The 26,211-nt window shown below is 37.9% G+C and overlaps 1 protein-coding gene and 1 long non-coding RNA gene across 3 annotated transcripts in view; one reads left to right on the top strand and one right to left on the bottom strand.

Annotated features, from left to right (window-relative positions):
• USP32 (ubiquitin specific peptidase 32) overlaps window positions 1-26,211 on the top strand; it is a 242,241-nt gene that overhangs the window by 93,133 nt on the left and 122,897 nt on the right. For both annotated transcript variants that reach the window (XM_003996605.6, XM_011289074.4), the window contains exon 3: window positions 23,741-23,846. In XM_003996605.6, coding sequence (XP_003996654.4) covers window positions 23,741-23,846 — 106 coding nt within the window. The remainder of the gene's footprint in view (window positions 1-23,740; window positions 23,847-26,211) is intronic.
• LOC109494292 overlaps window positions 1-26,211 on the bottom strand; it is a 124,639-nt gene that overhangs the window by 39,161 nt on the left and 59,267 nt on the right. The gene's annotated exons all lie outside the window — the stretch shown is intronic.

Genomic DNA, 26,211 nt, shown 5'->3' with positions numbered 1-26,211 from the left:
TGTTTAGTTTGATGCCCTATTTGTTTATTTTTGCTTTTGATCCCCTTGCCTGAGGAAACAGATCCAAAAGAAAATATTGCTACGACTGATGTCAGAGAGCTTATTGCCTATGTTTTCTTCTAGGAGCTCTATGGTTTCTGGTCTTACATTAAGGTTTCTATCCATTTGGAGTTTGCTTTTGTATATGCTATAATGAAAGTGGTCCTGGTTTTATTCTTTTTCATGTAGTTGTCCAGTTTTTCTAACAGCCATTTACTGAAGAGACTGTTCCTTTTATCTCCTTTGTTGAAGATTAATTGACCTTCTAAACATGGGTTTATTTCTGGGCTCACTATTCTATTCATTGATCTGTGTGTCTGTTTTTGTGCCCGTACCATACTGTTTTGACTTTATTATAGCTTTGTAGTATAGTTTGAAATCTGGGATTTGTGATACCTCCAGCTTTGTTCTTCTTTCTCTAGATTGCTTTGGTTTTTGGGGATCTTTTATGGTTCATACAAATTTTGGGATTATTTGTTCCAGTTTTGTGAACAATGCCATTGGAATTTTGGTAGGGATTACATTGTCTCTGTAGGTTGTTTTGGGTAGTATGAATATTTTAGCGATATTAATTTTCCCAATTCATGGGTGCAATATATCTTTCCATTTCTTTGGGTCTTCAGTTTCTTTCATCATTGTCTTATGGTTTCAGAGTATAAGTTTCCACCTTCTTGGTTAATTCAATTCCTGATATTTTATACTTTTTGATGTGTTTGTCTATAGGTGATAGTTGTTCTAACAGATGTGAGATACAGTCTCATTGTGGTTTTGGTTTTCATTTTCTGATGATTAGTGATGTTGAGCACCTTTTCATATACCTATTGATCATTTGTATGTCTTTGGAAAAATGTTTATTTGGTTCCTGTGCCATTTGAAAAATAAGGTTTGTGTGTGTGTGTGTGTGCACGCACTATTGCACTGTATGGTATCATACAACATATATATGTTATCATATTTTGCAAATATTTGCAAATATCTTCTCCTATTCCATATGTTGCCTTTTCATTCTGTTGTTGGTTTCTTTTGCTGTGCAGGCATTTTTTGGTTTGATATAGTCCCACTTACTTATTTTTGTTGTTGTTGCCTAGAATGAATTTGTGTTTGGGTTAGTGGGGTGTTTCTCAAATTTGGTTGATAATAAGATATCGCAAAGGCTATTTATTTGTTAAATGTGTATCTGTGGTTACTGGGGGAACAAGTAAGAAAACAATGTCTTAGCACAAAGTTACTATCATCATTCTTCAAAATAGTATTTAGAGTCCCTGTCTTTTTAACAGGGTGGCATTGGCATGTGACAGCACCTCACTAGCATTCCCTGGTACTGTTAACTTCCCTGCAGGTTTATTATTGCCAGTAGTCAGTGAATATAGTGCAGAAAGAATGCTCTGTGATCAGTTGCCTCATTATTTCTTGACTTGACCTAGAGTCCTAAAATAATAGGAAGGAATGGGCAAAAGGCAGTCACAAACATGTTACTATCTTGATTATCCATCCTTAGGGGAATGGTAGTCCAGGTTCTGTGAATGTGATTTTGGCTAGATGTACCATTTCTGGGATGTAGGGACCTGATAATATCTCCTGCCCCTCCTCCAGCTGCTCACTCTGTTTTTTAGCTTATTTTTGTCCGTCTAATAATCCCAGCAGGAAGGACCAGGAAAGGAAGGAGAGATGGGCGGGGACATATTCATGTTGTCTTTTTATTCACCTTTCTTATCACAGAGTGGAAGCATTTCTCTCTGGAAACAATATTTGTAAATGATGACTGCATTCCTATACTAGCTCCCAAGCTTATTTAGTTAATGATAATACAGATGAAATACATACATTCACAGTAATATGCCTTTAAAGTCCTTATCATGGTTGTTGTTAATTACTCAGTATTATAGCCACATTATAATTTAGGTAGAATTCTGGGGGTTACCTAGGGAAATCTGATCATTAATTACTAAGGGAAAATGCGTTCTGTATTCTAAATAGTCATTTTTACAAACTGTAGGTGTATAGTGCATTTGTAAGTTGGGAATGATTTCCTTGTTTCTTAATAACTAGAACTACTTGTGAGTGATTTAAGGGCTACCTTTGGGTTAGGTTTTGTTTGATTTTGCTAGTCAGTCTTTAAATTTTGTGAGTAATTCCATGACACTACAGACTTGCAGTGGTCAGGACTGAAGTAAGTCACTTTCTTTGCTAGATCTTACTAAGCTAGAGAGGGCAGAGATGCATTTGTGGTAAAATATATAGAACAAATTTTGCCATTTTAACCATTTTAACTGCATTTTAGTGGCATTAATTGCATTCACAGTATTAGGGACACATCACTATCTTTGTCTAAAATGTTTTTATCATCACCCCAAACAGAAATTCTGTACCCATTAAGCAATAATGCACCCCTCTCCCCCACCACAGTCCACTTTCTACCTGTATTGAATTTGCTTATTCTAAAGATTTCATGTAAGTGGAAGCATATGATACTTATTTTTTTTGTGTGGCTTGTATCACTTTTTACATAATGTTTTCAAAATTCATCTATATTGTAGCATGTTTTAGAACTTCATTTCTTTTTATGGCTCAATAATATCTCATTGTAAGTAATGACTTTTAAAAGTGGTAGGTTTGTCAAGGGCACCTGAGTGGCTCAGTCAGTTAAGTGTCTGACTTTTGGTTTCAGCTCAGATCATGATTTACGGTTTGGTGAGTTTGAGCCCACATCAGGCTCTGCGCTGGCAGTGCAGAGGCTGCTTAGGATTCTCTCTCTCCCTCTCTCTGCCCCTCTCTGCCCACTTGTGCTGTCTCTGTCTCCCAAAGTAAAAAACTTAAAAGAAAAAAAAAAGTAGTAGGTTTTTCATTCACAGCATCCTTCTGTTTAGCATTTCTCTTACAGTATTCAAGTTTTTTTTTAAATCTTGCTAATTGTTTAATGTTGTAAACTGATGTGACAACTCAACTTGAAGATGTAGGATGTCATAAATTCAATGAAAAAAAATTTTTTTGGTTTCACCCCATTTAAATTTGGAAGCATTGAAACAGTTAGGTATATTCCCCTGACCTAGTCCCAGCCTCATTTTCTGGCTTTAGAGATGGGGGTGGAACTAGAAGCCACTGGGGGATTTTGGTACAGTATCATGATGCCGAAGTTTGTACTACTAGAACCACTCATTGGAAATCTGCTATGTCATAGGGATGGAATTCAGCTGTTTGAATTGGGAAACTGGAACCTTCCTTTCTAGGCGTGTGAACGTGTCCTTTTCCCCTGCCGCTTCTTAATCATAGTTAATATGCATACTGGTTAATCCCATGCTGTTCTCTATTTAGATGGAATTAGATTAATGAACAGTAGGAGAATATTTAATTCTTTAATCACTACCATGCAGCATAAAATTGTATTAACTTAAGCAAAAAGGTCATAGCTTTATTAGCTAAAATTTTCAAGCTTAATCTTGTTTTTCTATCCTTATATGTTCTGAGTTTTTAAGAAGCTAATTTAACTACATGTAATCTTGTTGCCTTTAGCCTAGTGCCCTAGCCTAAGATGAATTTGATACTATATGTTACCTATTTTATTAGCCATTCCTCCCACTTTTTCATTTACAGAATTAATACACATGCCTTCTATGTCAAATCCAAATCACTGATAAAAAGATGTTTAATAGTTATGATCAAAATAGAGTCCAGTTAGAACTTCTTTAGAGCCTTTTCCCAAGGAAAATATAGAATTGTTTAATCAGTACTCTTTGTGTTTATAATCACTCAGCCATATTTGCATGGCCCTAACTATAATATTCAGCCCACAGTCTACCGAAATATCTAAAATATAATATTACGAGATCTTGTCAAATACTTGTCTAAATAAAGTAAGCATACATTTACTTTAATTCTTATTGGTTAATTTGATTACTGTACCATTTAAAATTTCTAGAACATGATCTTTGTCATAATATGGAATCTAATTTTTTTTTTTTTTGTAACTTCTAGGTTAACTGGGTTAGGAATATGAGGGAGTTGGTCTATTTCTCATATATGACCTCTTAGAAAGGTGCATTTTTAAATTCAGTTTTATAAAGCCCTTTTTCAAAGTAATAGAAAAATGTAAGAATTGATATTTTTAGTGATTAAAAGACAGTTTTATTCATTTGATTTTCATTTCCCTAATGACTAAGATGTTGAGGATTTAAAAAAAAAATTTTTTTTTTGCATTTATTATTTTTGAGAGACCGAGAGAGACAGAGCACAAGTGGGGGAGGGACAGAGATAGAAGGAGACACAGAATCCGAAGAAGGCTCCAGGCTCTGAGCTGTCAGCACAGAGCCCCATGTGGGGCTCGAACTCATGACCTGAGCCGAAATCTGACGATTAACCGACTGAACCACCCAGGTGCCCCGCTGAGGATCTTTTCATGTGCTTATTGGTCATTTGTATATCTTAATTGGAGAAATAAATGTCTGTTTAAGTCATTGCCCATTTTGTTATAAAGTCTCCTTTTTTGGTTTTTGTTTTTCATTTGCTCTTTGTTAACTGGGTTGTTTGGCCTTTTGTTGTTGAATATAGAATCCTAGGCAGTGTGCGGAAGTTTTTATTCTTCTTTTCAGCACTTCAGATGGATTCCTTTTATTGTCTTCTGGCTTGCATTGTTTCTGATTAGAAGTCAGTGATCATTTTTATTTTTGTTTTGCTATGTAATGTGTCCTTTTTCCCCTCAGTGCTTTCAAGGTTTTCATTGTTTTTTCAAAAATTTATGCCATAGTTTGGTTTTCTTTTTTTAATGTTAATTTTTTTTTTATTTTTAATTTTTTTTTCAACGTTTATTTATTTTTGGGACAGAGAGAGACAGAGCATGAACGGGGGAGGGGCAGAGAGAGAGGGAGACACAGAATCGGAAACAGGCTCCAGGCTCTGAGCCATCAACCCAGAGCCCGACGCGGGGCTCGAACTCACGGACCGCGAGATCGTGACCTGGCTGAAGTCGGACGCTTAACCGACTGCGCCACCCAGGCGCCCCTATGTTAATTTATTTTTGAGAGAGAGATGACAGACAGACAGACTTGTGAGTGGGGGGAGGGGCAGCGACAGAGGAAGACACAGTATCCAAAGCTACAGTATCAGAGCTCCAGGCTCTGAGCTGTCAGCACAGAGCCCCATACGGGGCTTGAACTCATAAACCACAAGATCATGACCTGAGCTGAAGCCAGATGCTCAACCGACTGAGCCACCCAGGCACCCCTTGGTTTTCTATGTTTATCTTGTATGAGGTTCTTTGAGCATCTTGGATCTGTAATCCAGCTTGAGATATTCTGCCACTATCTTTGAAATATGTCTTCCCTTTTCTTGGCCTCCAATTACATGTATACAAAATAGTGATTTTTCATATTATTGGGACTCTGATCTTCTTTTATTTACTTTCCATCTCCTCCTTACCCCCCATTTGTAGCCTTTTTTTCTCACTGTACTTCAGTTGGGATAGTTACTGTTGTCCTGTCTTCAAGTTCACTGATTTTTTTATTTGCCAAGGTTAAATATGCTGTTAAAGCTCTATAGTAAACTTTTTCAGGTATTGTTATTTTTTTCACTCTAACAATTACATTTTTCTTTTCTTTTTTCTTTTAAAATTTTTTTTTTTTTTTACTCTTTGTTTTTGAGACAGAGAGAGAGAGATACAGAGTGTGAGTGGGGGGGGGAAAGAGAGAGGGGGAGACACAGAATCCGAAGCAGGCTCCAGGCTCTGAGCTGTCAGCACAGAGCCCGATGTGGGGCTGGAACCCATGAACCATGAGATCATGACCTGAGCCGAAGTTGGAGGCCCAACCGACTGAGCCACCCAGGCGCCCCTACATTTTTCTTTTAAAATATAATTTCAGTTTTCATATTCATGTCTTCATTTAAATCTTTAAGCTTATTTAATAGTTATTTTCAGCTTTTATGCCAGTTTTTATTCTCTCTCTTTTGCCTGTTTTTTTTTCTGGTGATTGGTTACATTTTCCTTTTCTTCTTATGTCTAGTAATTGCTTACATCTGCTGGATATTATAAACTTTCTGTCTTGAGTACTTGAATTTTGTTGTGTTCAGTTAAAGAATGCTGCCAGTCTTTTATTCTAGCATATGGTGAAATTAATTGCAGATTAGTCTAATCATTCTGGGGCTTATTTTAAAGTAGTCTTTGCTCTAAATCTTGTTTAACAGCTCTAATAGTAAGGATTGATTCTTCTGGGGTCTCTTCTTTTTTTTTTTTTTAATGTTTATTTATTTTTGAGAGAGAGAGAGACAGAGCATGAACGGGGGAGGGGCAGAGAGAGAGAGGGAGACACAGAATTGGAAGCAGGCTCCAGGCTCCGAGCCATCAGCCCAGAGCCCGACGCGGGGCTTGAACTCAAGGACTGTGAGATCGTGACCTGAGCTGAAGTCCGACGCTTAACCAACTGAGCCACCCAGTCGCCCCTTCTGGGGTCCCTTCTAAAAGCACTGGATATTAATTGAGGTTTGTCTTCTGACTGGTCAACTCTATATGAGCTTTGGCTTCCCAATCCCTGATAGTCATTTTCTTAGTATTTATTCTTTTTTTATGGAATTTACATTATGCTCTTGTATCTTATTCAGAACTTCAAGGGCCCTTTATTATTTTTTGGAGCTAAGTCTGACTCTCTCTTAATGATATTTTGGTATAGAAATTACAGAAAAGGAAAATTTGATTAGTATAATGAAATGCATTTGAAAAAAACACATTTTGTTGTAATAGACTCTCCGCAAAGACAGTAGTGTAGACAGAAATACTTTTTATATCTGTAAGAGGAAACATTTTTTCAGTACGTATATATAGAGAATCAGACTTTGCATTTGAATAACAATATTTGAAATTTTGTGGGTGTTAAGTATATTTTATGCAAATGAGCACATCATGTTTTTGTAGATTATGTACTGTGGGTCTTATTGTGTACTTGAATTATTCATTGAACTTCAGCAACATACAGTGTGACTCATTTTGTGTATTCATGTTAGTATGTATTTGTCATTAAATTACCTAAAGATAAATCTTAGGCATATAGGTTGGTGGAATTATGGTCTTTGGGAAAATATATATTTTTTAACTTTTAGCATTTGTACCCTTTTCTTTTTTAACTCTGTGAGTCAATAGAGATGAGGTTATGCTTTTGTAACAGATGTTTCCCCTACAGTAGTACCTTGAGATAACACAAGGTTATTTTTCACTCAGAAAAATTCTGTTGATGGAGTTAGTGATTCTCCATGACAACTCCTTTGTCAGAAAGAGCTATAAATCACCAAGGTAGAGGTGGTCATGCTAGGGAGGGGTCTCTTCCCTGCTATTAGGTACTTAGCCCAGAAGTGGTGTATGTCATTCTGTCATTAACCCTTTGGCCACAAATAGTCATATAGCTCTTTTCAATTGGAAGGAGCATGAGGAAATGTCTCCTTGTCTTTTGCCCCAAAAGAAAGGAGAAGTAGATTTATGAGAGCATCAGAAGTCTCTTCCACAAATATCTATCTAGGCTTAGTATTTTCATGCTTTATGCTTAAATATACCCTTTTTGAAGATATCCTTGGAATTACTTTCTTTTTCTCATTATCCTACCTCCCTGTTACCTTATTTCAGAATGCCCTCTAGGAAGGAACACTGAAACATTGTTCATATTGAAACATTTAATCTATATAAAAATGTAGTGATTAATTTAGTTGAGAAGAGAAGGAAAAGAGTATATGTATATGGGAATATAAGTATAAATTCATGATGTGTTTTCCAGCACTGTCCACTGAAAAGTCTGAGAAACAATCACTAATATCCAAGCAATAAGCACCCCTAGCACCTCTAATCAGCTATTTGCAACCCCCCCCCCCCCCCCCCCCCGGCTCTTGTATACAAAATATATCTCAGTGGAGTGCCAGGGTGGCTAAGCATCTGACTCTTATTCCAACTCAGGTCATGATCTCATAGTTTGTGGGTTTTGAGCCCTGCATCGGGCTCTGACAGCGTAGAGGTTGCCCTGGATCCCCTCACTCCCTTACTCTCTGCCCCTCCCCTGCTTATGCTCTCTCTCAAAATAAAAAAGTGTGTGTGTGTGTGTGTGTGTGTGTGTGTGTGTGTGTGTGTGTGTGTGTGTATCAGGAAGGCCAAATAGTAGATTAGGGGAGTTTTCTCACTATAAAAGTATTCTAGGGGCACCTTGGTGACTCAGTCATTTGTGTCTGACTTCGGCTCAGGTCATGAGGGTTCTTGCATGATCCCTCATGCATTCAAGCCCTGCCTCAGGCTCTGTGCTGACAGCTCAGAGTCTGGAGCCTGCTCTGGATTCTGCCTCCCCCTCTCTCTCTGCCTCTTCCCCACTCATGCTCTGTCTCTCTCACTCTCAAAAAACAAAAATAAAAAATAAAATAAAATAAAGTATTCTAGCCAATTAATAAAAAATGGTAGAATTATATTTAGCAGCATTTTTTAACCTTTAATCAATTTGTGAATGTAGGCAGTGACCATCAATGGCTACTAATATCATAAAGATATACTAAGATAAGCAGTCATTATGTGCCTCCTGATGGAGATACAGTGCACCAACTGGGAGATGGTTTTTGCCAAAAAATATCATTTAAATTTGATCAGTTCTCTGGAACTGACTACCATTGCCCTTGGAAATACAGAGGACAGAATCATCAAAATGCAGACTTTGGGAAACTACTCAAGACCAATGTCTTGGTTTCTTCAGCAAATAAATTGTGAGGAAGGAGAGAGAGAGAAAGAAAATGTGCATATTAAGACACTTAAGAATCTAGCAACCAATTATAATATGTTTTAGATCCTGATTTGAACAAACAAGTTGCAAAAAAAATTGTGAGACAATTGGTGAAACTTGAATACTGACTAAATATTTGGTGATACTAAGGAATTTTTGTTAGTTTTTGTCTCCGTCTGTTTGGGATGTAATACAGTGCCATATTCTGAATGGCTTATAAACAACAGAAATTGGTTTCTTACAGTTCTAGAGTCTGGGAAGTTTAAGATTAAGATTCCCACACCTATAATGTCTGGTGAGGGCTTGCTTCCTGCTTCGTTAGATAACCGTCTTTGCTATGTCTTCAGGGAGCTCTCCCAGATCTCTTTTGTAAGGGCAACTAATTTCATTCATGAGGACTCTACCCTCACAACCTAATCACCCCCCCCCCCCAAAGCATCCCACCTCACATTGTGTTTCAACATAAGAATTTGGGGGAAACCGTGTTTTGTGTTGTTTTGTTTTTTGTTTTGTTTTGTTTTCAGTGTAGTAATGCTAGTATGGTTGTATTTTTAAAGTATCTTGTATAGATACATAATAAAATATTTACATATCAAATTAAGAATAAACTGTATAGCAGCTTTTTTTTTAATGCACAGAATAAGTTTGTTGTTGTCTGGGCATTTCCAGAAAAATCAATTCTTCACTAACAAATTTAGGTCTGCTGTGTTGTGAGAAAATTAGTTTTGAAAGAAATAACATCTTCAAAAGATCACATAGAAAAATTTTGATAAGGGAGTAAAACTAATTGATGAATCAAATCTTCATTAAAAGTTTAAATAGAAAAATATTGATCCTCATGAAAATTATGTAAAATGAAGCAAAAATTAAAAATATTTATTTGGTTCTATTGACTATTAATCACACAGTTTAAAAGCTGTAGTAGAATTTACTCAGAAAAAAGTCATGAGGTCATTGATCATGAATTAATTCTTACTTATTAACAAAGTGGAGTCAAGCTCTGCTTTCTGTCTTCTGCCCTGAGAATAGCATTTACACACAGGAGCAGCTTTTCAGCCTGTGTCCTGGAATGAGAAGACATGTGACATATTTCCTTCACCTATATGCAGTAGGATGGAACTAAGGCTCAGGAAGTTAAGTGATTTGCCTAAGATCATAGAGCCAATAAATTAATAAAGCCTGGCTTCAAACTCAAGTCTCTGTCACTTGAAATGCCGTGATATGAAATAGTTTGCATCACTTACTACTTTCCCTTACTACTTTCCCAAGGAATAGTGGAATACCTTTGTAACTTGTAGCCAAAATACAGTGGAAGAGAAGGATCAGGGCATATACTAGTGGTTGAAACACAGCACAACCTTTCTTTAACTGTGGAGACCTATGTACCTCTGCCTTTTTAAAAAAATCTTTTAACTACATGCTAAGAGCTCTTGATATATTATAGAATAAGTCTTTCTCTTTTAAAATGCAGATTAATTTCCCTCTCTTCTGAACTCATCATATTATTTACTGGGATGATATCATTATCTGAAAGGGGGTTAGTGAGATCATTACCACAACCATCAATTTTATACTACTTTTATGCCACATTAGTATAACAGTATGACAGGTCTCAGTCTGGATATTCATGGCTACCAAATATTTAAGAAATGTTTTTTATTCTTCTTTATTTTTTAATAGCTACTGAAAATCGCCAAAGAGATTTTTAAAAAAAGATCTTGTAACCAGTTACGATAATAACAAGCACGTGATTTTTTTTAAAAGTAGCATCAAAATATCCTTGCTATCCTTTGCACACCCCCTCTCACCAATCCTAAAAACAAAGCTGAGGTAATGACCATGGCACTTAGTATTTCATAAATGTTAAAGCATTGTCAGTTGTAATGTAACTATTGCTTTAGAAATAATTTTTTGGGGATGAAGAAAGATATTACACATTAGATGTGTTGGATGCGTCATGATTTCTGGAACATTAAAAATGCTGGAAAATACATATATGTCTTAGAATTCAGAAAATATGGTGATTTTCCTGGGCCTCTTTTCCTCATCTGTCAGATGAACTTTTGAACTTCGTGGTTTGGGAAAGTTATTGCTGTTCTTATATTTTGGGAGTGAGGTACCAGTATTTTCCAGCACTTAAATGTTGGCTATTGTTTTTATTATTATAAAAATAATTTATTAATGGAGTTAGTGTTGGGTTAAACACTGTAGTGCTATGATTAAGTAGCTTCTTACTGACTGGCAATATAAAGATTGAGATACGTGATATAGCATTTTACCTGTAGTATACAACAGTGTGTATTAACTTCCTTTCTCCCATCTTTGCTACTGTCATGTGTATTAATTTAACATACGCTATAAACACATTAAATTTTTACTGTTATGCTTTTAGGCAGCCATTTATCTTTTAGAGAAGTTAAAAATAAGAGAACAACTATATTTTCTGTGTACCTTCATTTATGCTGTTCCTTATTCTTTTTCCTTTGTGTACATACATGTGTCTGGTTTGGTATTCGATTTCCTTCCACCTAAAGTACTCTTTCCCCCTTTTATGTGGTGCAGGTTTGCTGGTAATGACTTATTTGTTTTCATTTCTTGGAAAAGTCTATTTGACCTTTCTTTTTGAAAGATATTTTCTTGGGTATAGGATTCCGGTTTTTCTTCTTGGTGTTGTAAACTTGTCACTTGACTGTCTCTGGCTTACTTAGTTTTCAGTGAGAAATGTTTCAATACAGTATGTCTTTTTTCCTCTGGGTGCCTTAAACATTTTCTTTTTATCTTTGGTTCTGAGTAGTTTGAATATGATTTGAATATGATTTGTCTATTTGAATATGGTTTGGGGGTGGGGTTAGAGGTATAATTTATCCTACCTATTGTCTGAACAACTTCTGTGTCTTTGTTTTGGGAAATTCTCAGCATTTATGTCTTCAGATGTTTCTTCTGCTCCATTCTCTTTTACTTCTAGGATTACACCTGCATGTGTGTTAAATCATTTGATTATCCTACAGCTCTTAAATTTTTTGTTCTTTTCTACCCACACATTTTTTCCCCTTCTGTTTCATTTTGTACAATCTATTACTTGATTCTGTTGAGTTTACTATTGAACCATTCTAAAGCTTTATTGAACTCACTATTCATGTTTTTCCTTGCTTCCTCGTGTAACTTATAATTTGTGGTTGAAAGGTGGATGTTTTATGTTGGACAGTAGAGACTGAGGAAGATAGTATTTATGCCTGGCTAGGCCTTTAGCATGAGCAGTTGAGTCAGTCTCATCTGTGGTTGCGCTGTATTTTGTATTGCTATACTTAGCCATAGCGCACTATAGGCTTCAAATTCAAGTCTAGGGTTACCTTTTTTTAGGGTGGAGTCTCATTTGCCAGAGGATTCTTCAAATGTTTGCTCTACCTTCAACTTTTTATCTTATTTTCTTGTTATGATATTTCAGAAAGGGTCTCTTTGTATGCTCTTCCCTCCCCAGTAGACTGATATTATTTATTCTTCAGTGTTTACTAACACAGTGGTGGAAGTGGGTAAGGGTGCTAGTTGGGGGGGAGGCATTCTGTTTTATGTTTTTGTTTCAGTTTAAAGCTGTGACAGTGTATCTCCACTTCTTAGTGATTCTGCCTCTCCCCAATGGTAGGGGATATCTAAAGGTCTATGATGTTTTCTACCCCTGTCTCAGGGATAGAGGTTTTTTCTGTTACCTTCCTCCAGTTTATGCAGTTTATTTTTAGTTATACCAAGTGAAAATAGTCATTCCACAAAGTATATTTGTTAAGGTTTTTTAAAAAAGAGACAGAAGGTAAGTAGGAGAGGGACACGAAGAGCGGGAAACACAGAATCGGAAGCAGGCTCCAGGCCCTGAGCTGTCAGCACAAAGCCAGATGCAAGGCTCGAACTCATGAGTGGTGAGATCATGACCTGAGCTGAAGTCAGACGTGTAACCAACTGAGCCACCCAGGTGCCCCTGTTAAGGTTTTTTTTAAAGTGTTTTTTATGTTCTGATCTGGAACCATTTCCCTAGACTAGTTTTTGCTAGGCTTTTCTGTTAGTGGCACCAGAGATACATAATTTTTGGCATCAGTTGTCAAGAGTGTTATTGAATATATTTTTAAATATCACTTAATAAATATATATTTTCATATTACTATGTAAGTTTTATTTCTTGAATTCTTTTTTATTGAAGTATAGTTGATATACTGTGTTACATTAGTTTTAGGTGTACAACATAGTGATTCAACTTCTCTATACATTATGCTATGCTCTATACAAGTGTAACTACCGTCAGTCACTATACAATACCAATGACCAGTATATTCCATATACTGCATCTTTTATCTCTGCGACTTATTCATTCTATAACTAGAAGCCTGTATCTCCCACTCCCCTTCACCCATTTTGCTGATCCTCACACCCTCTCCCCTCTGGCAGCCTTCATTTCTTTATATCTGTGGGTCTGTTTTTTGCTTTTTGTTTGTTTAGATTCCACATATAAGTGAAATCATACAAGATTTGTCTTTCTCTGTCTGATTTATTTCACTTAGCATAATACCTTCCAGGTCTATCCATGTTGTCGCAAATGGCAAGATCTCATACCTTTTTTATGGCTGAGTAAAAGTCCTGTGTGTGTGTGTGTGTGTGTGTGTGTGTGTGTGTGTGTACACAAACCACATCTTTATCCATGCATCCATCAGTGGACATTTGGGTTACTTCCATATCTTGGCCATTATAAATAATGCTGCAGTAAGCATAAGGGTGCATGTATTTTTTCAAATTAATGCTTTCATTTTCTTTGGGTAAATAGCCAAAAGCTGTAGCTGTCCAGTTTTCCCAGCACCATTTATTGAAGAGGCTGACATTTTCTCATTGTGCATTCTTGCCTCTTTTGTCATAAATTAATTGACCACATAAATGTCAATTATTATTTTGGGGCTGTCCTGTTCCATTGATCCATATGCCTATTTTTATGCCAATACTATACTGTTTTGATTATTACAGTTTTGTAGTATATCTTGAAATCTGGGACTATCAGCTTTGTTCTTCTTTCACAAGGTCGCTTTGGCTATTTGGGGGTCTTTTTTGGTTCCAGACAAATTTAATATTGTTTGTTCTAGTTCAGTGAAAAATACTTTCTTTTTTTAAATTTCTTAATGTTTATTTTTGAGAGAGAAAGAGCGTGCGCGCGCAAGTGGAGTGGCAGAGAGAGAGAGGGAGAGACAGAATCTGAAGCAGGCAGAGCCAGACACAGGACTCAAACCCACAAACCATGAGATCATGACCTGAGCCAAAGTTGGACGCTTAAATGACTGAGCCGTGCAGGCGCCCCATAAATACTTGGTATTTTAATAGGGATTGCATTGAATCTACAGATTGCTTTGGGTTTGAACTATTCTTAATCATACATTTTTCGACAAAAATTCTGCATGGTAAAAACTGGGTCACTTTGTTTTAAACAACAGCACTTTTGACACCAAATGTATGGGGTTTTTCTCTCTATCAGTCAATTTTTCAACTCTCTGGACACCAACTGGATGTCCTATAATTTCGATTCAATTCTGAGATAAGTACCTGGAATTAGTGCAGACCTCCAATTCTGCCCCCTCCTTCATATGCCAGTCTCAAGTCCTGTATTTCTGACCAGTTGGCTATAAATCTAGGGTTCCCATGACTTCCTCTTTGGGTTTGACAATTTGCTAGATGGCTCACAGAATTCCGGAAGGCACTCTATTTACTATTACCAGTTTATTTTATTTTATTTATTTAAATAAATTTATTTTTTAATTTACAATCCTAGTTAGTTAGCATATAATGCAGCCATGATTTCATGAGTAAATTCCTTAATGCCCCTTACCCATTTAGCCCATTCCCTCTCCCAAAACCCCGCCAGCAACCTGTTTCTTCTCTACATTTAAGAGTCTCTTATGTTTTGTCCCCCTCCCTGTTTTTATATTATTTTTGCTTCCCTTCCCTTCTGTTCATCTGTTTTGCATCTTAAATTCCTCATGAGTGAAGTCATGATATCTTTCTCTAATTTTACTTAGCATAATACCCTCTAGTTCCATCCACGTAATTGCAAATGGCAAGATTTCATTCTTTTGATTGGTGAGTAATACTGCATCGTGTATATATACCACATCTTTTTTAAAAAATTAATTAATTAATTAACTTTTTAATTTACATCCAGGTTAGCATATAGTGCAGCCATGATTTCAGGTAGATTCCTTAATGCCCCTTACCTATTTAGCCCATCCCCCCTTCCACAACCCTTCCAGCAATCCTGTTTGTTCAAGAGTTTCTTATGTTTTGTCCCCCTCCCTGTTTTTATATTATTTTTGCTTCCCTTCCCTATCTTCATCTGTTTTGTATCTTAATTCCTCATATGCGTGAAGTCATATATTTGTGTTTCTCTGACTGATTAATTTCGCTTAGTGTAATACCCTCTAGTTCCATCTGCGTATTTGCAACTGGTAAAATTTCATTCTTTTTGATTGCCGAGTAATATTCCTTTACACACACACACACACACACACACACACACACACACACCCCACATCTTCTTTATCCATTCCTCCATTGATGGACATTTGGGTTCTTTTCATACTTTGGCTGTTGTTGATAGTGCTGCCATAAACATTGGGGTGCATGTTCTCCTTTGAAACCGCACACCTGTATCCCTTGGATAAATACCTAGTGCAATTGTTGGGTCGTAGGGTAGTTCGATTTTTAATTTTTTGAGGAACCTCCATACTGTTTTCCAGAGTGGCTATACCAGTTTGCATTCCCACCAGCAGTGCAAAGAGATCCTCTTTCTCTGTATCCTCTAACAATGTCTGGTGTTGCCTGAGTTGTTAATGGTAGCCATTGTAGCAGGTGTGAGGTGGTATCTCATTGTGATTTTGATTTGTATTTCCCTGATGATGAGTGATGTTGAGCATTTTTGCATGTGTCTGTGAACCATGTGGAGGTCTTCTTTGGAAAAGGGTCTATTCCTGTCTTTTGCCCATTTCTTCACTGGATTATTTGTTTTTTGGGTGTTGAGTTTGATAAGTTCTTTATAGATTTTGGATACTAACCCTTTATCTGATATGTCGTTGCAAATATCTTCTCCCTTTCTGTCAATTGTCTTTTAGTTTGCTGATTGTTTCCTTCTCTGTGCAGAACCTTTTTATTTTGATGAGGTCCCAATAGTGCATTTTTGCTTTTGTTTCCCTTGCCTCTGGAGACATATTGAGTAAGAAGTTGCTGTGGCCAAGATCAGAGAGGTTTTTGCCTGCTTTCACCTCGAGGATTTTGATGGCTTCCTATCTTACATTTAGGACTTTCATCCATTTTGAGTTTCTTTTTGTGTATGGTATAAGAAAGTGGTCCAGGTTCATTCTTCTGCATGTCGCTGTCCAGTTTTCCCAGCACCACTTGCTGAAGAATATCCATTGGATATTCTTTCCTGCTTTGTCAAAGATTGGCTGTCCATATGTTTGTGGGTCCATTTTTGGGTTCTCTATTCTGTTCCATTGATATGAGTGTCTGTTTTTGTGCCAGTACCATGCTGTCTTGTTGATTACACCTTTGTAATATGTCTTGAAGTCCAGGAGTGTGATTGCCTCCAGCTTTGGTTTTCTTTTTCAAGATTGCTTGATTCGGGGTCTTTTCTGGTTCCATACAAATTTTAGGATTATTTGTTCTAGCTCTGGGAAGAATGCTGGTGTTATGTTGATAGGATTTGCTTTGAATATGCAGATTGCTTTGGGTAGTATTGACATTTTACCAATATTTGTTCTTCCCATCCAGGAGCATGGAATGTTTTTCCATTTTTTGTGTCATCTTCAATTTCTTTCATAAGCTTTCTGTAGTTTTCAGTGTATAGATTTTTCACCTCTTTGATTAGATTTATTCCTAGGTAGTTTATAGTTTTTGGTGCAATTATAAATGGGACCGATTCCTTGATTTCTCTTTCTGTTGCTTCATTATTGGTGTATTGGAATGCAACTGATTTCTGTGCATTGATTTTATATCCTGCGACTTTGCTGAATTCGTGGATCAGTTCTGGCTGTTTTTGGTGTAATCTTTTGGGTTTTCCATATAGAGTATCATGTTGTCTGCAAAGAGTGAAAGTTTGACTTCCTCCTTGCCTATTTGGATGCTTTTTATTCCTTTGTGTTGTCTGATTGCTGAGGCTAAGACTTCCAACACTGTGTTGAATAACAGTGGTGAGAGTGGACATCCCTGTTGTGTTCCTGATGTCAGGGGGAAGCTCTCAGCTTTTCCCCATTGAAGATGAGATTAGTAGTGTGTCTTTCATATATGGCTTTAATGATCTTGAGGTATGATCCTTCTACTCCTATTTTCTTCAGGGTTTTTATCAAGAAAGGATGCTGTATTTTGTCTAATGCTTTCTCTGCATCTTTTGAGAGGATCATGTGGTTCTTGTTCTTTCTTTTATTGATGTGATGTATCACATTGATTGTTTTGCGGATATTGAACCAGCCCTGCATCCCATGTATAAATCTCATTTGTTATGGTGAATAATACTTTTAATGTACTGTTGGGTCCGGTTGGCTAGTATCTTGTTGAGAATTTTTGCATCCATGTTCATCAGGGAAATTGGTCTGTAGTTCTCCTTTTTAGTGGGGTCTTTATCTGGTTTTGGAATCAAGGTAATCCTGGCTTCATAGAATGAGTTTGGAAGTTTTCCTTCCATTTCTATTTTTTGGAACAGCTTCAACAGAATAGGTGTTAAGTCTTCCTTAAATGTTTGGTAGAATTCCCCTGGAAAGCCATCTAGCCCTGGACTTTTTTTGGGGGGGGGGAGATTTTTAAATTAAATTTAATTTTTTTAAGACTTTTTTTTAATGTTTATTTAGTTTTGAGAGAGAGAGGGAGAGAGAGAGCACGAGTGAGAGAGTGGCGGAGGAGACACAGAATTTGAAGCAGGCTCCAGGCTCTGAGCTGTCAGCACAGAGACTGATGTGAGGCTTGAACTCACGTACTGTGAGATCATGACCTGAGCCGAAGTTGGACGCCCAACAGACTGAGTCACCCAGGCGCCCAGGAGATTTTTATTACTAATTCAGTTTCTTTACTGGCTATGGGTGGGTCTGTTCAAATTTTTTATTTCTTCCTGTTTCAGTTTTGGTAGTTCATATGTTCGTAAGAATTTGTCTATTTCTTCCAGATTACCCATTTTATTGGCATATAATTGCTCATATTCTCCTATTATTGTTTGTATTTCTGCTGTGTTGGTTGTGATCTTTCCTCTTTCATTCTTGATTTTATTTATTTGGGTCCTTTCCTTTTTCTTTTTGATCAGACTCACTTGAGGGTTATCAATTTTGTTAATTCTTCCAAAGAACCAGCTTCTGGTTTCATTGATCTATTCTACTGTTTTGTTTTTGTTTTTGTTTTTTGTTTTTTGTTTTTTGTGTTTTTTTTGGTTTCAATAGCATTGATTTCTGACCTAATCTTTATTATTTCCTGCCTTCTGCTGGTTTTGGGTTTTATTTGCTGTTCTTTTTCCAGCTCTTTAAGGTATGAGGTTAGGTTGTGTATCTGAGACCTTTCTTCCTTCTTTAGGAAGTCCTGGATTGCTATATGCTTTCCTCTTATGACCGCCTTTGCTGTGTCCCAGAGGTTTTGGGCTGTGGTGTTATCTTTTTCCTTGGCTTCCATGTACTTTTTAATTCCCTCTTTAACTTCTTGGTTAGCCCATTCATTCCTTAGTAGGATGTTCTTTAATCTCCAAGTATTTGTTATCTTTCCAAATTTTTTTCTTGTGGTTGATTTTGAGTTTTGTAGTGTCGTGGTTTGAAAATATGCATGATGTGATCTGCATCTTTTTGTACGTGTTGAGGGCAGTATGTAATCTGTTCTGGAGAGTATTCCACGTGCAGTGGAGAAGAACATATATTCTGCTGCTTTAGGATGAAATGTTCTGAATATATCTGTTAAGTCCATCTGGTCCAGTGTGTCATTCAAAGCCATTGTTTCCTTGTTGAGTTTCTGATTAGATGATCCGTCCATTGTTGGAAGTGGAGTGTTGAAGTCCCCTACTCTTATCAATGAGTTTCTTTATGTTGGTGATTAGTTGATTTATATATTTGGATGCATCCACATTTGGAGCACAAATGTTTACAATTATTAGATCTTGGTGGATAGACCCCTTAATCATGATATAATGCCCTTCATCCCTTGTTACAGTTTTCATTTTAAAATCTAGATTTTCTGATATAAGTATGGCTTCTCTGGCTTTCTTTTGGCAGCCATTAGCATGATAGATGGTTTTCCATTCCCTTATTTTTTTTTTTTTTATTAAAAAAAATTTTTTTTTCAACGTTTATTTATTTTTGGGACAGACAGAGACAGAGCATGAATGGGGCAGGGGCAGAGAGAGAGGGAGACACAGAATCAGAAACAGGCTCCAGGCTCTGAGCCATCAGCCCAGAGCCTGACGCAGGGCTCGAACTCACGGACCGCGAGATCGTGACCTGGCTGAAGTCGGACGCTTAACCGACTGCGCCACCCAGGCGCCCCATCCATTCCCTTATTTTCAATCTGAAGGTGTCTTTAGGTCTAAAATGGGTCTCTTGTAAACAGCATATAGATGGATTTTGGTTTCTTATCCATTGTTACCCTGTGTCTTTTGATTAGAGCGTTTAGTCCATTGATGTTTAGAGTGAGTACTGAAAGATACAAATTTATTGCTGGTATGTCACCTGTAGAGTTGGAGTTTCTGGTGTTGTTCTCTGGTCCTTTCTGGTCTTTGTTGCTTTTGGTCTTTTTTTTTTTTTTTTTTTTTTTTTTTTTTGTCTTTTCTTCCCTCAGAGAGTCCCCCTTAAAGTTTCTTGCAGGGCTGGTTGAGTGGTCATGAACTCCTTTAATTTTTGTTTGTCTGGGAAACTCTTTAAGTCTCCTTCTATTTTGTATGACAGCCTTGCTGTATAAAGAATTCTTGGCTGCATATTTTTCCGATTCAGCACATTGAATATATCCTGCCACTCCTTTCTGGCCTGCCAAGTTTCTGTGGATAGGTCTGCTGCAGACCTGATCTATCTTCCCTTGTAGGTTAAGGACTTCTTTCTCTTGCTGCTTTCAGGATTCTTTCCTTGCCTGAGTATTTTGTGAATTTGACTATAATATGCTTTGTTGATGGCTGTTTTTGTTGAATCTAATGGGCATTCTCTGCTTTCTGGGTTTTGATGTCTGTGTTTCCCAGGTTAGGAAAGTTTTCCACTATGATTTGCTCACATAAACCTTCTACCCCTTTTTCTCCCTCCTCATCTTCTAGGACCCCTGTGATTCTGATGTTATTCCTTTTTAATGAGTCACCGAGTTCTCTATTTCTCATATCATGCTCTTTTGCCTTAGTGTGCCTCTTTTTTTCTGCTTCATTATTCTCCATAAGTTTGTCCTCTCCATCGTGGATACATTGCTCTGTTTCTTCCATCTTTGCTGCTGTGGCACCCATTGGAGATTGCAGCTCAATAGTAGCATTTTTTATTTCATTTTGACTAGCTTTTACTTCTTTTATCTCTGCAGTAAGGGTTTCTAGTCTGTTTTTAACCCCAGCCTGTTTTCTTATTATTGTGATTTTCAATTCTGGTTCAGACATCTTGCTTGTATCTGTGTTGATTAAGTCCCTGGTTGTCATTTCTTCCTGTTCTTTCTTTTGGGATGAATTTCTTTGTTTTGTCATTTTGAAGAAAGAAAAGGAATTAATAAAGTACAAAAAAAATTAAACAATTAAGAACAACAAAATCAAATGAAGAATGCTGGGTCGTAGGTGTGTTTTGGTCTCATTGTTGAAAGAAACTTGATAGATTAGAGAAAAGGGAGAAAGAGAAGAAAAGGAAAGAAAGAAAAGAAAAAGGAAAACATTTGAGAAAATGAATGCAATAAAATAGAATAAAATGAAATAGAAGTAAGATAGAATATAAAAAATTTACAAAAAAGTAATATAGTAGAAAAAAATTAAAAATTTTTTTAATAAAAATGGAAAATAAAAATAAATTTTTTCTCTTTCTGTATTCAAGAATAAGAAAAGAAAAAAAATTAAATAGTTGGACTAACAAACAGAGTCAAATATGATTGAAATTACATCTGGTTTCCCCTAGAAGTCAAACTATGAAGCACTTTATAGTCTGCAAACTAAGCAGGCAGAGAGACTTGTGTTCTTCAAGAGTGCGGTTGGCCCATTTGGGCAGGGCTTAGTGTAATGGCTCCATTCTCCACTAGATGGTGCTGCTTAGCTTAGTGGGGTAGATTGTTGTGGGTGTAGGTGTGTAGGGGCATGCATGGGAGGGGTGAAAATGGAGTCACCCAGCTACCCAGTCTCTAGTATCAGAACTCTGTGCTCTTCCCTACTAGCAGTCAAGCACCCCTTCTTTGTCTCTGGCTTCTGTCCATTCTCCGTTTCTACACTGTGTGTGACCAAGGCATCTGGCTGCCCGGCGGCACCTCCCTCCTGAGTTTTATCTCAGATGGGGCCGTGTTTCCCAGCCCCTCATTTCTGTACTTATTCTCTGGGGGAGGGTCTCTCTCAGCAATGGCTGGGTGCTGGCCACCCCCAGGAACGTTCGGGAGACCGTGCCACTGCTGATGCCCAGAGACTGCAGCCAGCCACCAGCCCTTCCCAGAAAAAAGTTTGTGCAGTCATGTAGCAGCAGCATTTCAGGGATTACGGCAAATCACGGCACACATCTGGCACCAGGCTTCACCCTCAACATCCTGGCTCTGACACCAGTGAATGTGGCCATTCTCAGGGATCTGCTGGGACCTTTGCCTGTGGGGAGGCCACACTGCCTCTACCAAATGTCCTCCCAGTAGGGGAACCACCTCTCCCTGTGTGGCCCTCGGACCCCTCAGACCTCACACTCTGCCTCCAGGGATTTCCCCTTCCTACCAGAGCTCTGCCAGGTATTGAGCTGTGGAGTTTCAGACTCTGCGCTCCACCTGTTTATAGAGTCTTAATGGAATTTAAACCCTCTCCTTTCTCCCTTTTTTGTTTAGTCCCTGTGGCTGTTTCCACTGTTCCTTTTTCTCTCCAGCTGCTTTCAGGGGTGGGTGCTTTTCCTGTATTCCCCCACCCCCTGCCTCACATGCCTCTTCTCCCCAGGCAAAAACAGCTCCCTGTCCTCAGCGGCTTCTTTCTCTCCCAGTTCGCCTCTCCACTCTGGATACCTGCCCAGTTGTGTGGTTCAGGTCGTGCAGATTGTTGTGTTAGTCCTCAAATCAGTTTTCTAGGTGTGCAAGGTGGTTTAGTGATGATCTGGCTGCATTTCAGGTCCTAGAGACAAAAAAAACCTTCCATGCTGTTCTGCCATCTTGGCCCCTCCTCTTATTATTACCTATTTATTTAAAAAAAATTTTTTTTTAACGTTTATTTATTTTTTGAGAGAGAGAGAGACAGAGTGTGAGCAGGGGAGGGGCAGAGAGAGATGGAGACAGAATCTGAAGCAGGCTCCAGGCTCTGCGCCGTCAGCACAGAGCCTGATGCAGGGCTTGAACTCACAGACCGCAAGATCATGACCTGAGCTGAAGTTGGACGCTTAACCAACTGAGCCACCCAGGCACCCCTACCAGTTTATTTTTTTAAAGACTGCAACTTAGTAACAGCCAAATGGAAAGAGACACAAAGGGCAAGGGGTGAAGGTGGGCAGGGAGGGGGATGGTATGCAGAACTTCCTGCCATCTCTGGGTGTTCCCCTCTGCTAGCACCTTGATGTCTTCACCAACCCCTGGTTTAGGGGTTTTTAATGGAAGTTCCATTATGCAGGCATGGCTGATTAAATCACTGGCCATTTATTGGCTATTGGTGATTAAATAAATCTCCAGCACCCTTCCCTTCCTGGAGATTGGGAAGTGCTGCTGAATATTCTAACCCTCTAATCACATCTTTTCCTCTGACTACCAGCTCACATTCTGAAGCTTTGTAAAGGCCTACCAAGAGTCATTTCATTAGCATAAACTCAGATATGAATGAAAGGGACTTATTGGGTAAATAACCAAAGATGCTTCTTTTACCTATATCATTCAGCAAAGAGTTTTAGAAGCTCTTGTGTCAGAAACTTGGAGGAAGACCAAATATTTATTTCTTATTATATCACAATATCACCTAGGCGCTCAATAAAGAATTACTAACTGAATGAATTTATGTCATTGTTTTTGCTGTCCCTTTCTTATGCATAGCTTTTCTTCTTTAGTTTTGATTACTAGGATACTCCTTTCTAAGAGGGTATAAAACATCTTGAGGGGTTTCTGTATTTTTTACTTTTATAAAATTGAATATATTTGGCATATAACATTGTGTACATTTAAAGTATACAAGGTGTTAATTTGGTGTATTTATATATTGTAATATGATTGTCATTCCATTTTTAAACATTCAGAGGGTGTCAGTCTTTCAATTTTTTTTAATGTTTATTCATTTTTGAGACACAGAGACAGAGCATGAGTGGGGAAGGGACAGAGATAGAGGGAGACACAGAATCTGAAGCAGGCTCCAGACTCTCAGCTGTCAGCACAAAGCCCAACACAGGGCTTGAACCCACGAACCTAGAAATCTTGAGATCATGACCTGAGCCGAAGTCGGATGCTTAACCAACTGAACCACTCAGAGGCCCCAGATGTCGATCTTTCAAATCAAAATGTATGCAAGTTTTACAGAGGTTGAAGGAAATTCTGTAATTACACAAAATTCTTACCAAATTATTGGGGCTATTGAACCTTTATCTTCTTTGACCTTGATAAGGATTCCAAAGAAAAAGAATAGTTAGTGTGTGAGCCAGTGATATATATATATAGTAGAATAGATAAAGTGTATTTTTGGCTGAGTGCACTAACAAGATGTATAACATCATTTTACTAAAGTTTACCAGAGTCTTGTTTGGAGATAGAGACAAGATTTGGTAAAGGTGGTATGAGCCTCAAATTCCTCAACAACTGAAACCTCTAATGTTGGCTTTATCATTTTCTCCTAGGTGATATACTGTTCTTTTGGTGGAACATCCAAAGGACTGCACTTCAATAACTTAATAGTTGGACTTGTCCTTCTTACAAGAGGCAGAGATGAAGAGAAGGCAAAATGTACGTACTTTAATATCTCAAAATGATAATACTACATTTGTGTGCGGAATAATTTACCTGAAAATTCTGATGACAGTGAAAGCATTTGAGTTGATATTTCTCCAAAGAAGATACATAAGTAGCTAATAAGCACTTGAAAAAATGGTCAATGTAAACTTATTAGGGAAATATATATTAAAGTTACAGTGAGATACTTCTTCATACCTACCAGGATGACTAAAATAAGAAAGATAGGTAATAATTAGAGTTGGTGAACAGTGGAAAAGTTGAAACCCTCATATATTGCTGCTGGGAGTGTAAAATGGTACCATCACTTTGGAAGATTGTTAGGTAGTTCCTCAAACTGCTAAACATGGAGTTATCATATGCCCCAGCAATTCCACTCCAGTATGTTCACCCCAAAATTGAAAGCATGTATTCATTAAAAAAAAAAAAATGTACAAGAGTATTCATGGCAGCACCGTGCACAGTAGTTGCAAGATGGATACAACCCTATTATCCATCAACTGTTGCATTCAACATAAACAAAATGTGATACCTCCATATGGTAAAATACTTCTCAACAGTAAAAGAATAAAGTACTAATGCTGCAACATGGATGAACCTGAAAATATTATGTTAAAGTGATAAATGCCAGTCAAAGTGTAGGCCACATGGTATATAATTCCATTTATATGAATTGTCCAGATTAGGCAGATGCATAGACACAGTAGATTGGTGACTTCCAGAGGCTGGCAGGGAATAGGAAAATGGAGAGCAGCTACTAATGAATGTAGGGTTTCTTTTTGGGGTGAAAGTTTTATTGAAAATTTCCCAGGAGAAGTAAAGAAAACATTTACTTTGAAAATTCCTAGGTTTTAACCCTTGGCCACCAGATGCTGGGTTTTCTCTCTTCCTTCTTCCTTTTCTTTATTTTTTAATTTATTTTTATCGTTTAAATTTACATCCATGTTAGTTAGCATATAGTGCAACAATGATTTCAGGAGTAGATTCCTTAATGCCACTTACCCATTTAGCCCATCCTCCTCCCACATCCCTCCAATAACCCTCTGTTTGTTCTCCAGATTTACCTTCTTCCTTTTCTTTTTTTTTCTTCTTTTTTTCTTTTTTTTAACATTTATTTATTTTTGAGAGACAGAGACAGAGCATGAGCGGGGGAGGAGCAGAGAGAGAGAGAGAGAGGGAGACACAGAATCGGAAGCAGGCTCCAGGCTCCGAGATGTCAGCACAGAGCCCAACGCAGGGCTCGAACCCACAAATTGCAAGATCCTGACCTAGGCCGAAGTCGGACGCCCAGCAGATTGAGACACCCAGGCGCCCCAACCTTCTTCCCTTTCTAACCTGCCTTCTGACTGCTTCTCCTAAATCCCTCAGAATCTTCTCTCTTAATCCTAAATTTAGGCTGTTCTTTTTAATCTATTTCTTTTTTTATAGTTTTATTGAAGTGTAATTGACTTGCAATAAAATGCACACATATAAAGTGTGGACTTTGATAGGTTTGGGGACGTATATATACCCACATTATCATAGTTAAGATATTGAACATATCCATGAACCAACTTGGAATTTAACTGTGATCCTGGTTTTTCAAATTAGCATTCCTCTGCCAACAAACAGATACTGTGGCTCCATGCAGCCAGTAATTAAAAATAACATTTGGGGGCATCATAAACACAAACATATAAAGTCCGTCCTTCCGGGGCGCCTGGGTGGTGCAGTCGGTTAAGCGTCCGACTTCAACCAGGTCACGATCTCGCGGTCCGTGAGTTCGAGCCCCGCGTCAGGCTCTGGGCTGATGGCTCAGAGCCTGGAACCTGTTTCCAATTCTGTGTCTCCCTCTCTCTCTGCCCCTCCCCCGTTCATGCTCTGTCTCTCTCTGTCCCAAAAATAAAAATAAATAAACGAAAAAAATAAATAAATAAATAAAGTCCGTCCTTCCTTCCTTCCTTCCTTCCTTCCTTCCTCCCTCCCTCCCTCCCTCCCTTCCTCCCTCCCTTCCTTCCTTTTTTTTATTTTAGAGAGAGAGTGCTAGTGGGGAAGAGGGGTGGGCGGGGAGCAGGGAGAAAAGGAGAGAGAATATCTTAAGCTGGCTCAGCGCAGAGCCTTACACTAGACTTTAACCCCACAACCCTGGGATCATGACCTGAGCCAAAATCAAGAGTCAGCCGTTCAACTGAGCCACCTAGGCACCCCTAAATTTTTTTTTTATTTTTATTATACAACTGTATTAGGTTCCTAGGGCTACCATAACAAAGTACTGCAAACTTTTGTTAAGTGGCTTTTAAAACAACAAAAACGTATTTCGTAGTTGTGGAAGCTAGAAGTCCAAATTGAAGATCTTAGCAGGGCCCTGCTCCCTCTGAAA

The sequence above is a fragment of the Felis catus genome, chromosome E1 (genome assembly GCF_018350175.1).
Source record: "Felis catus isolate Fca126 chromosome E1, F.catus_Fca126_mat1.0, whole genome shotgun sequence".
NCBI lineage: Eukaryota > Metazoa > Chordata > Mammalia > Carnivora > Felidae > Felis > Felis catus.
Note: the sequence above shows the minus strand (reverse complement) of the source record. Positions and strands in the feature narration are given on the sequence as shown.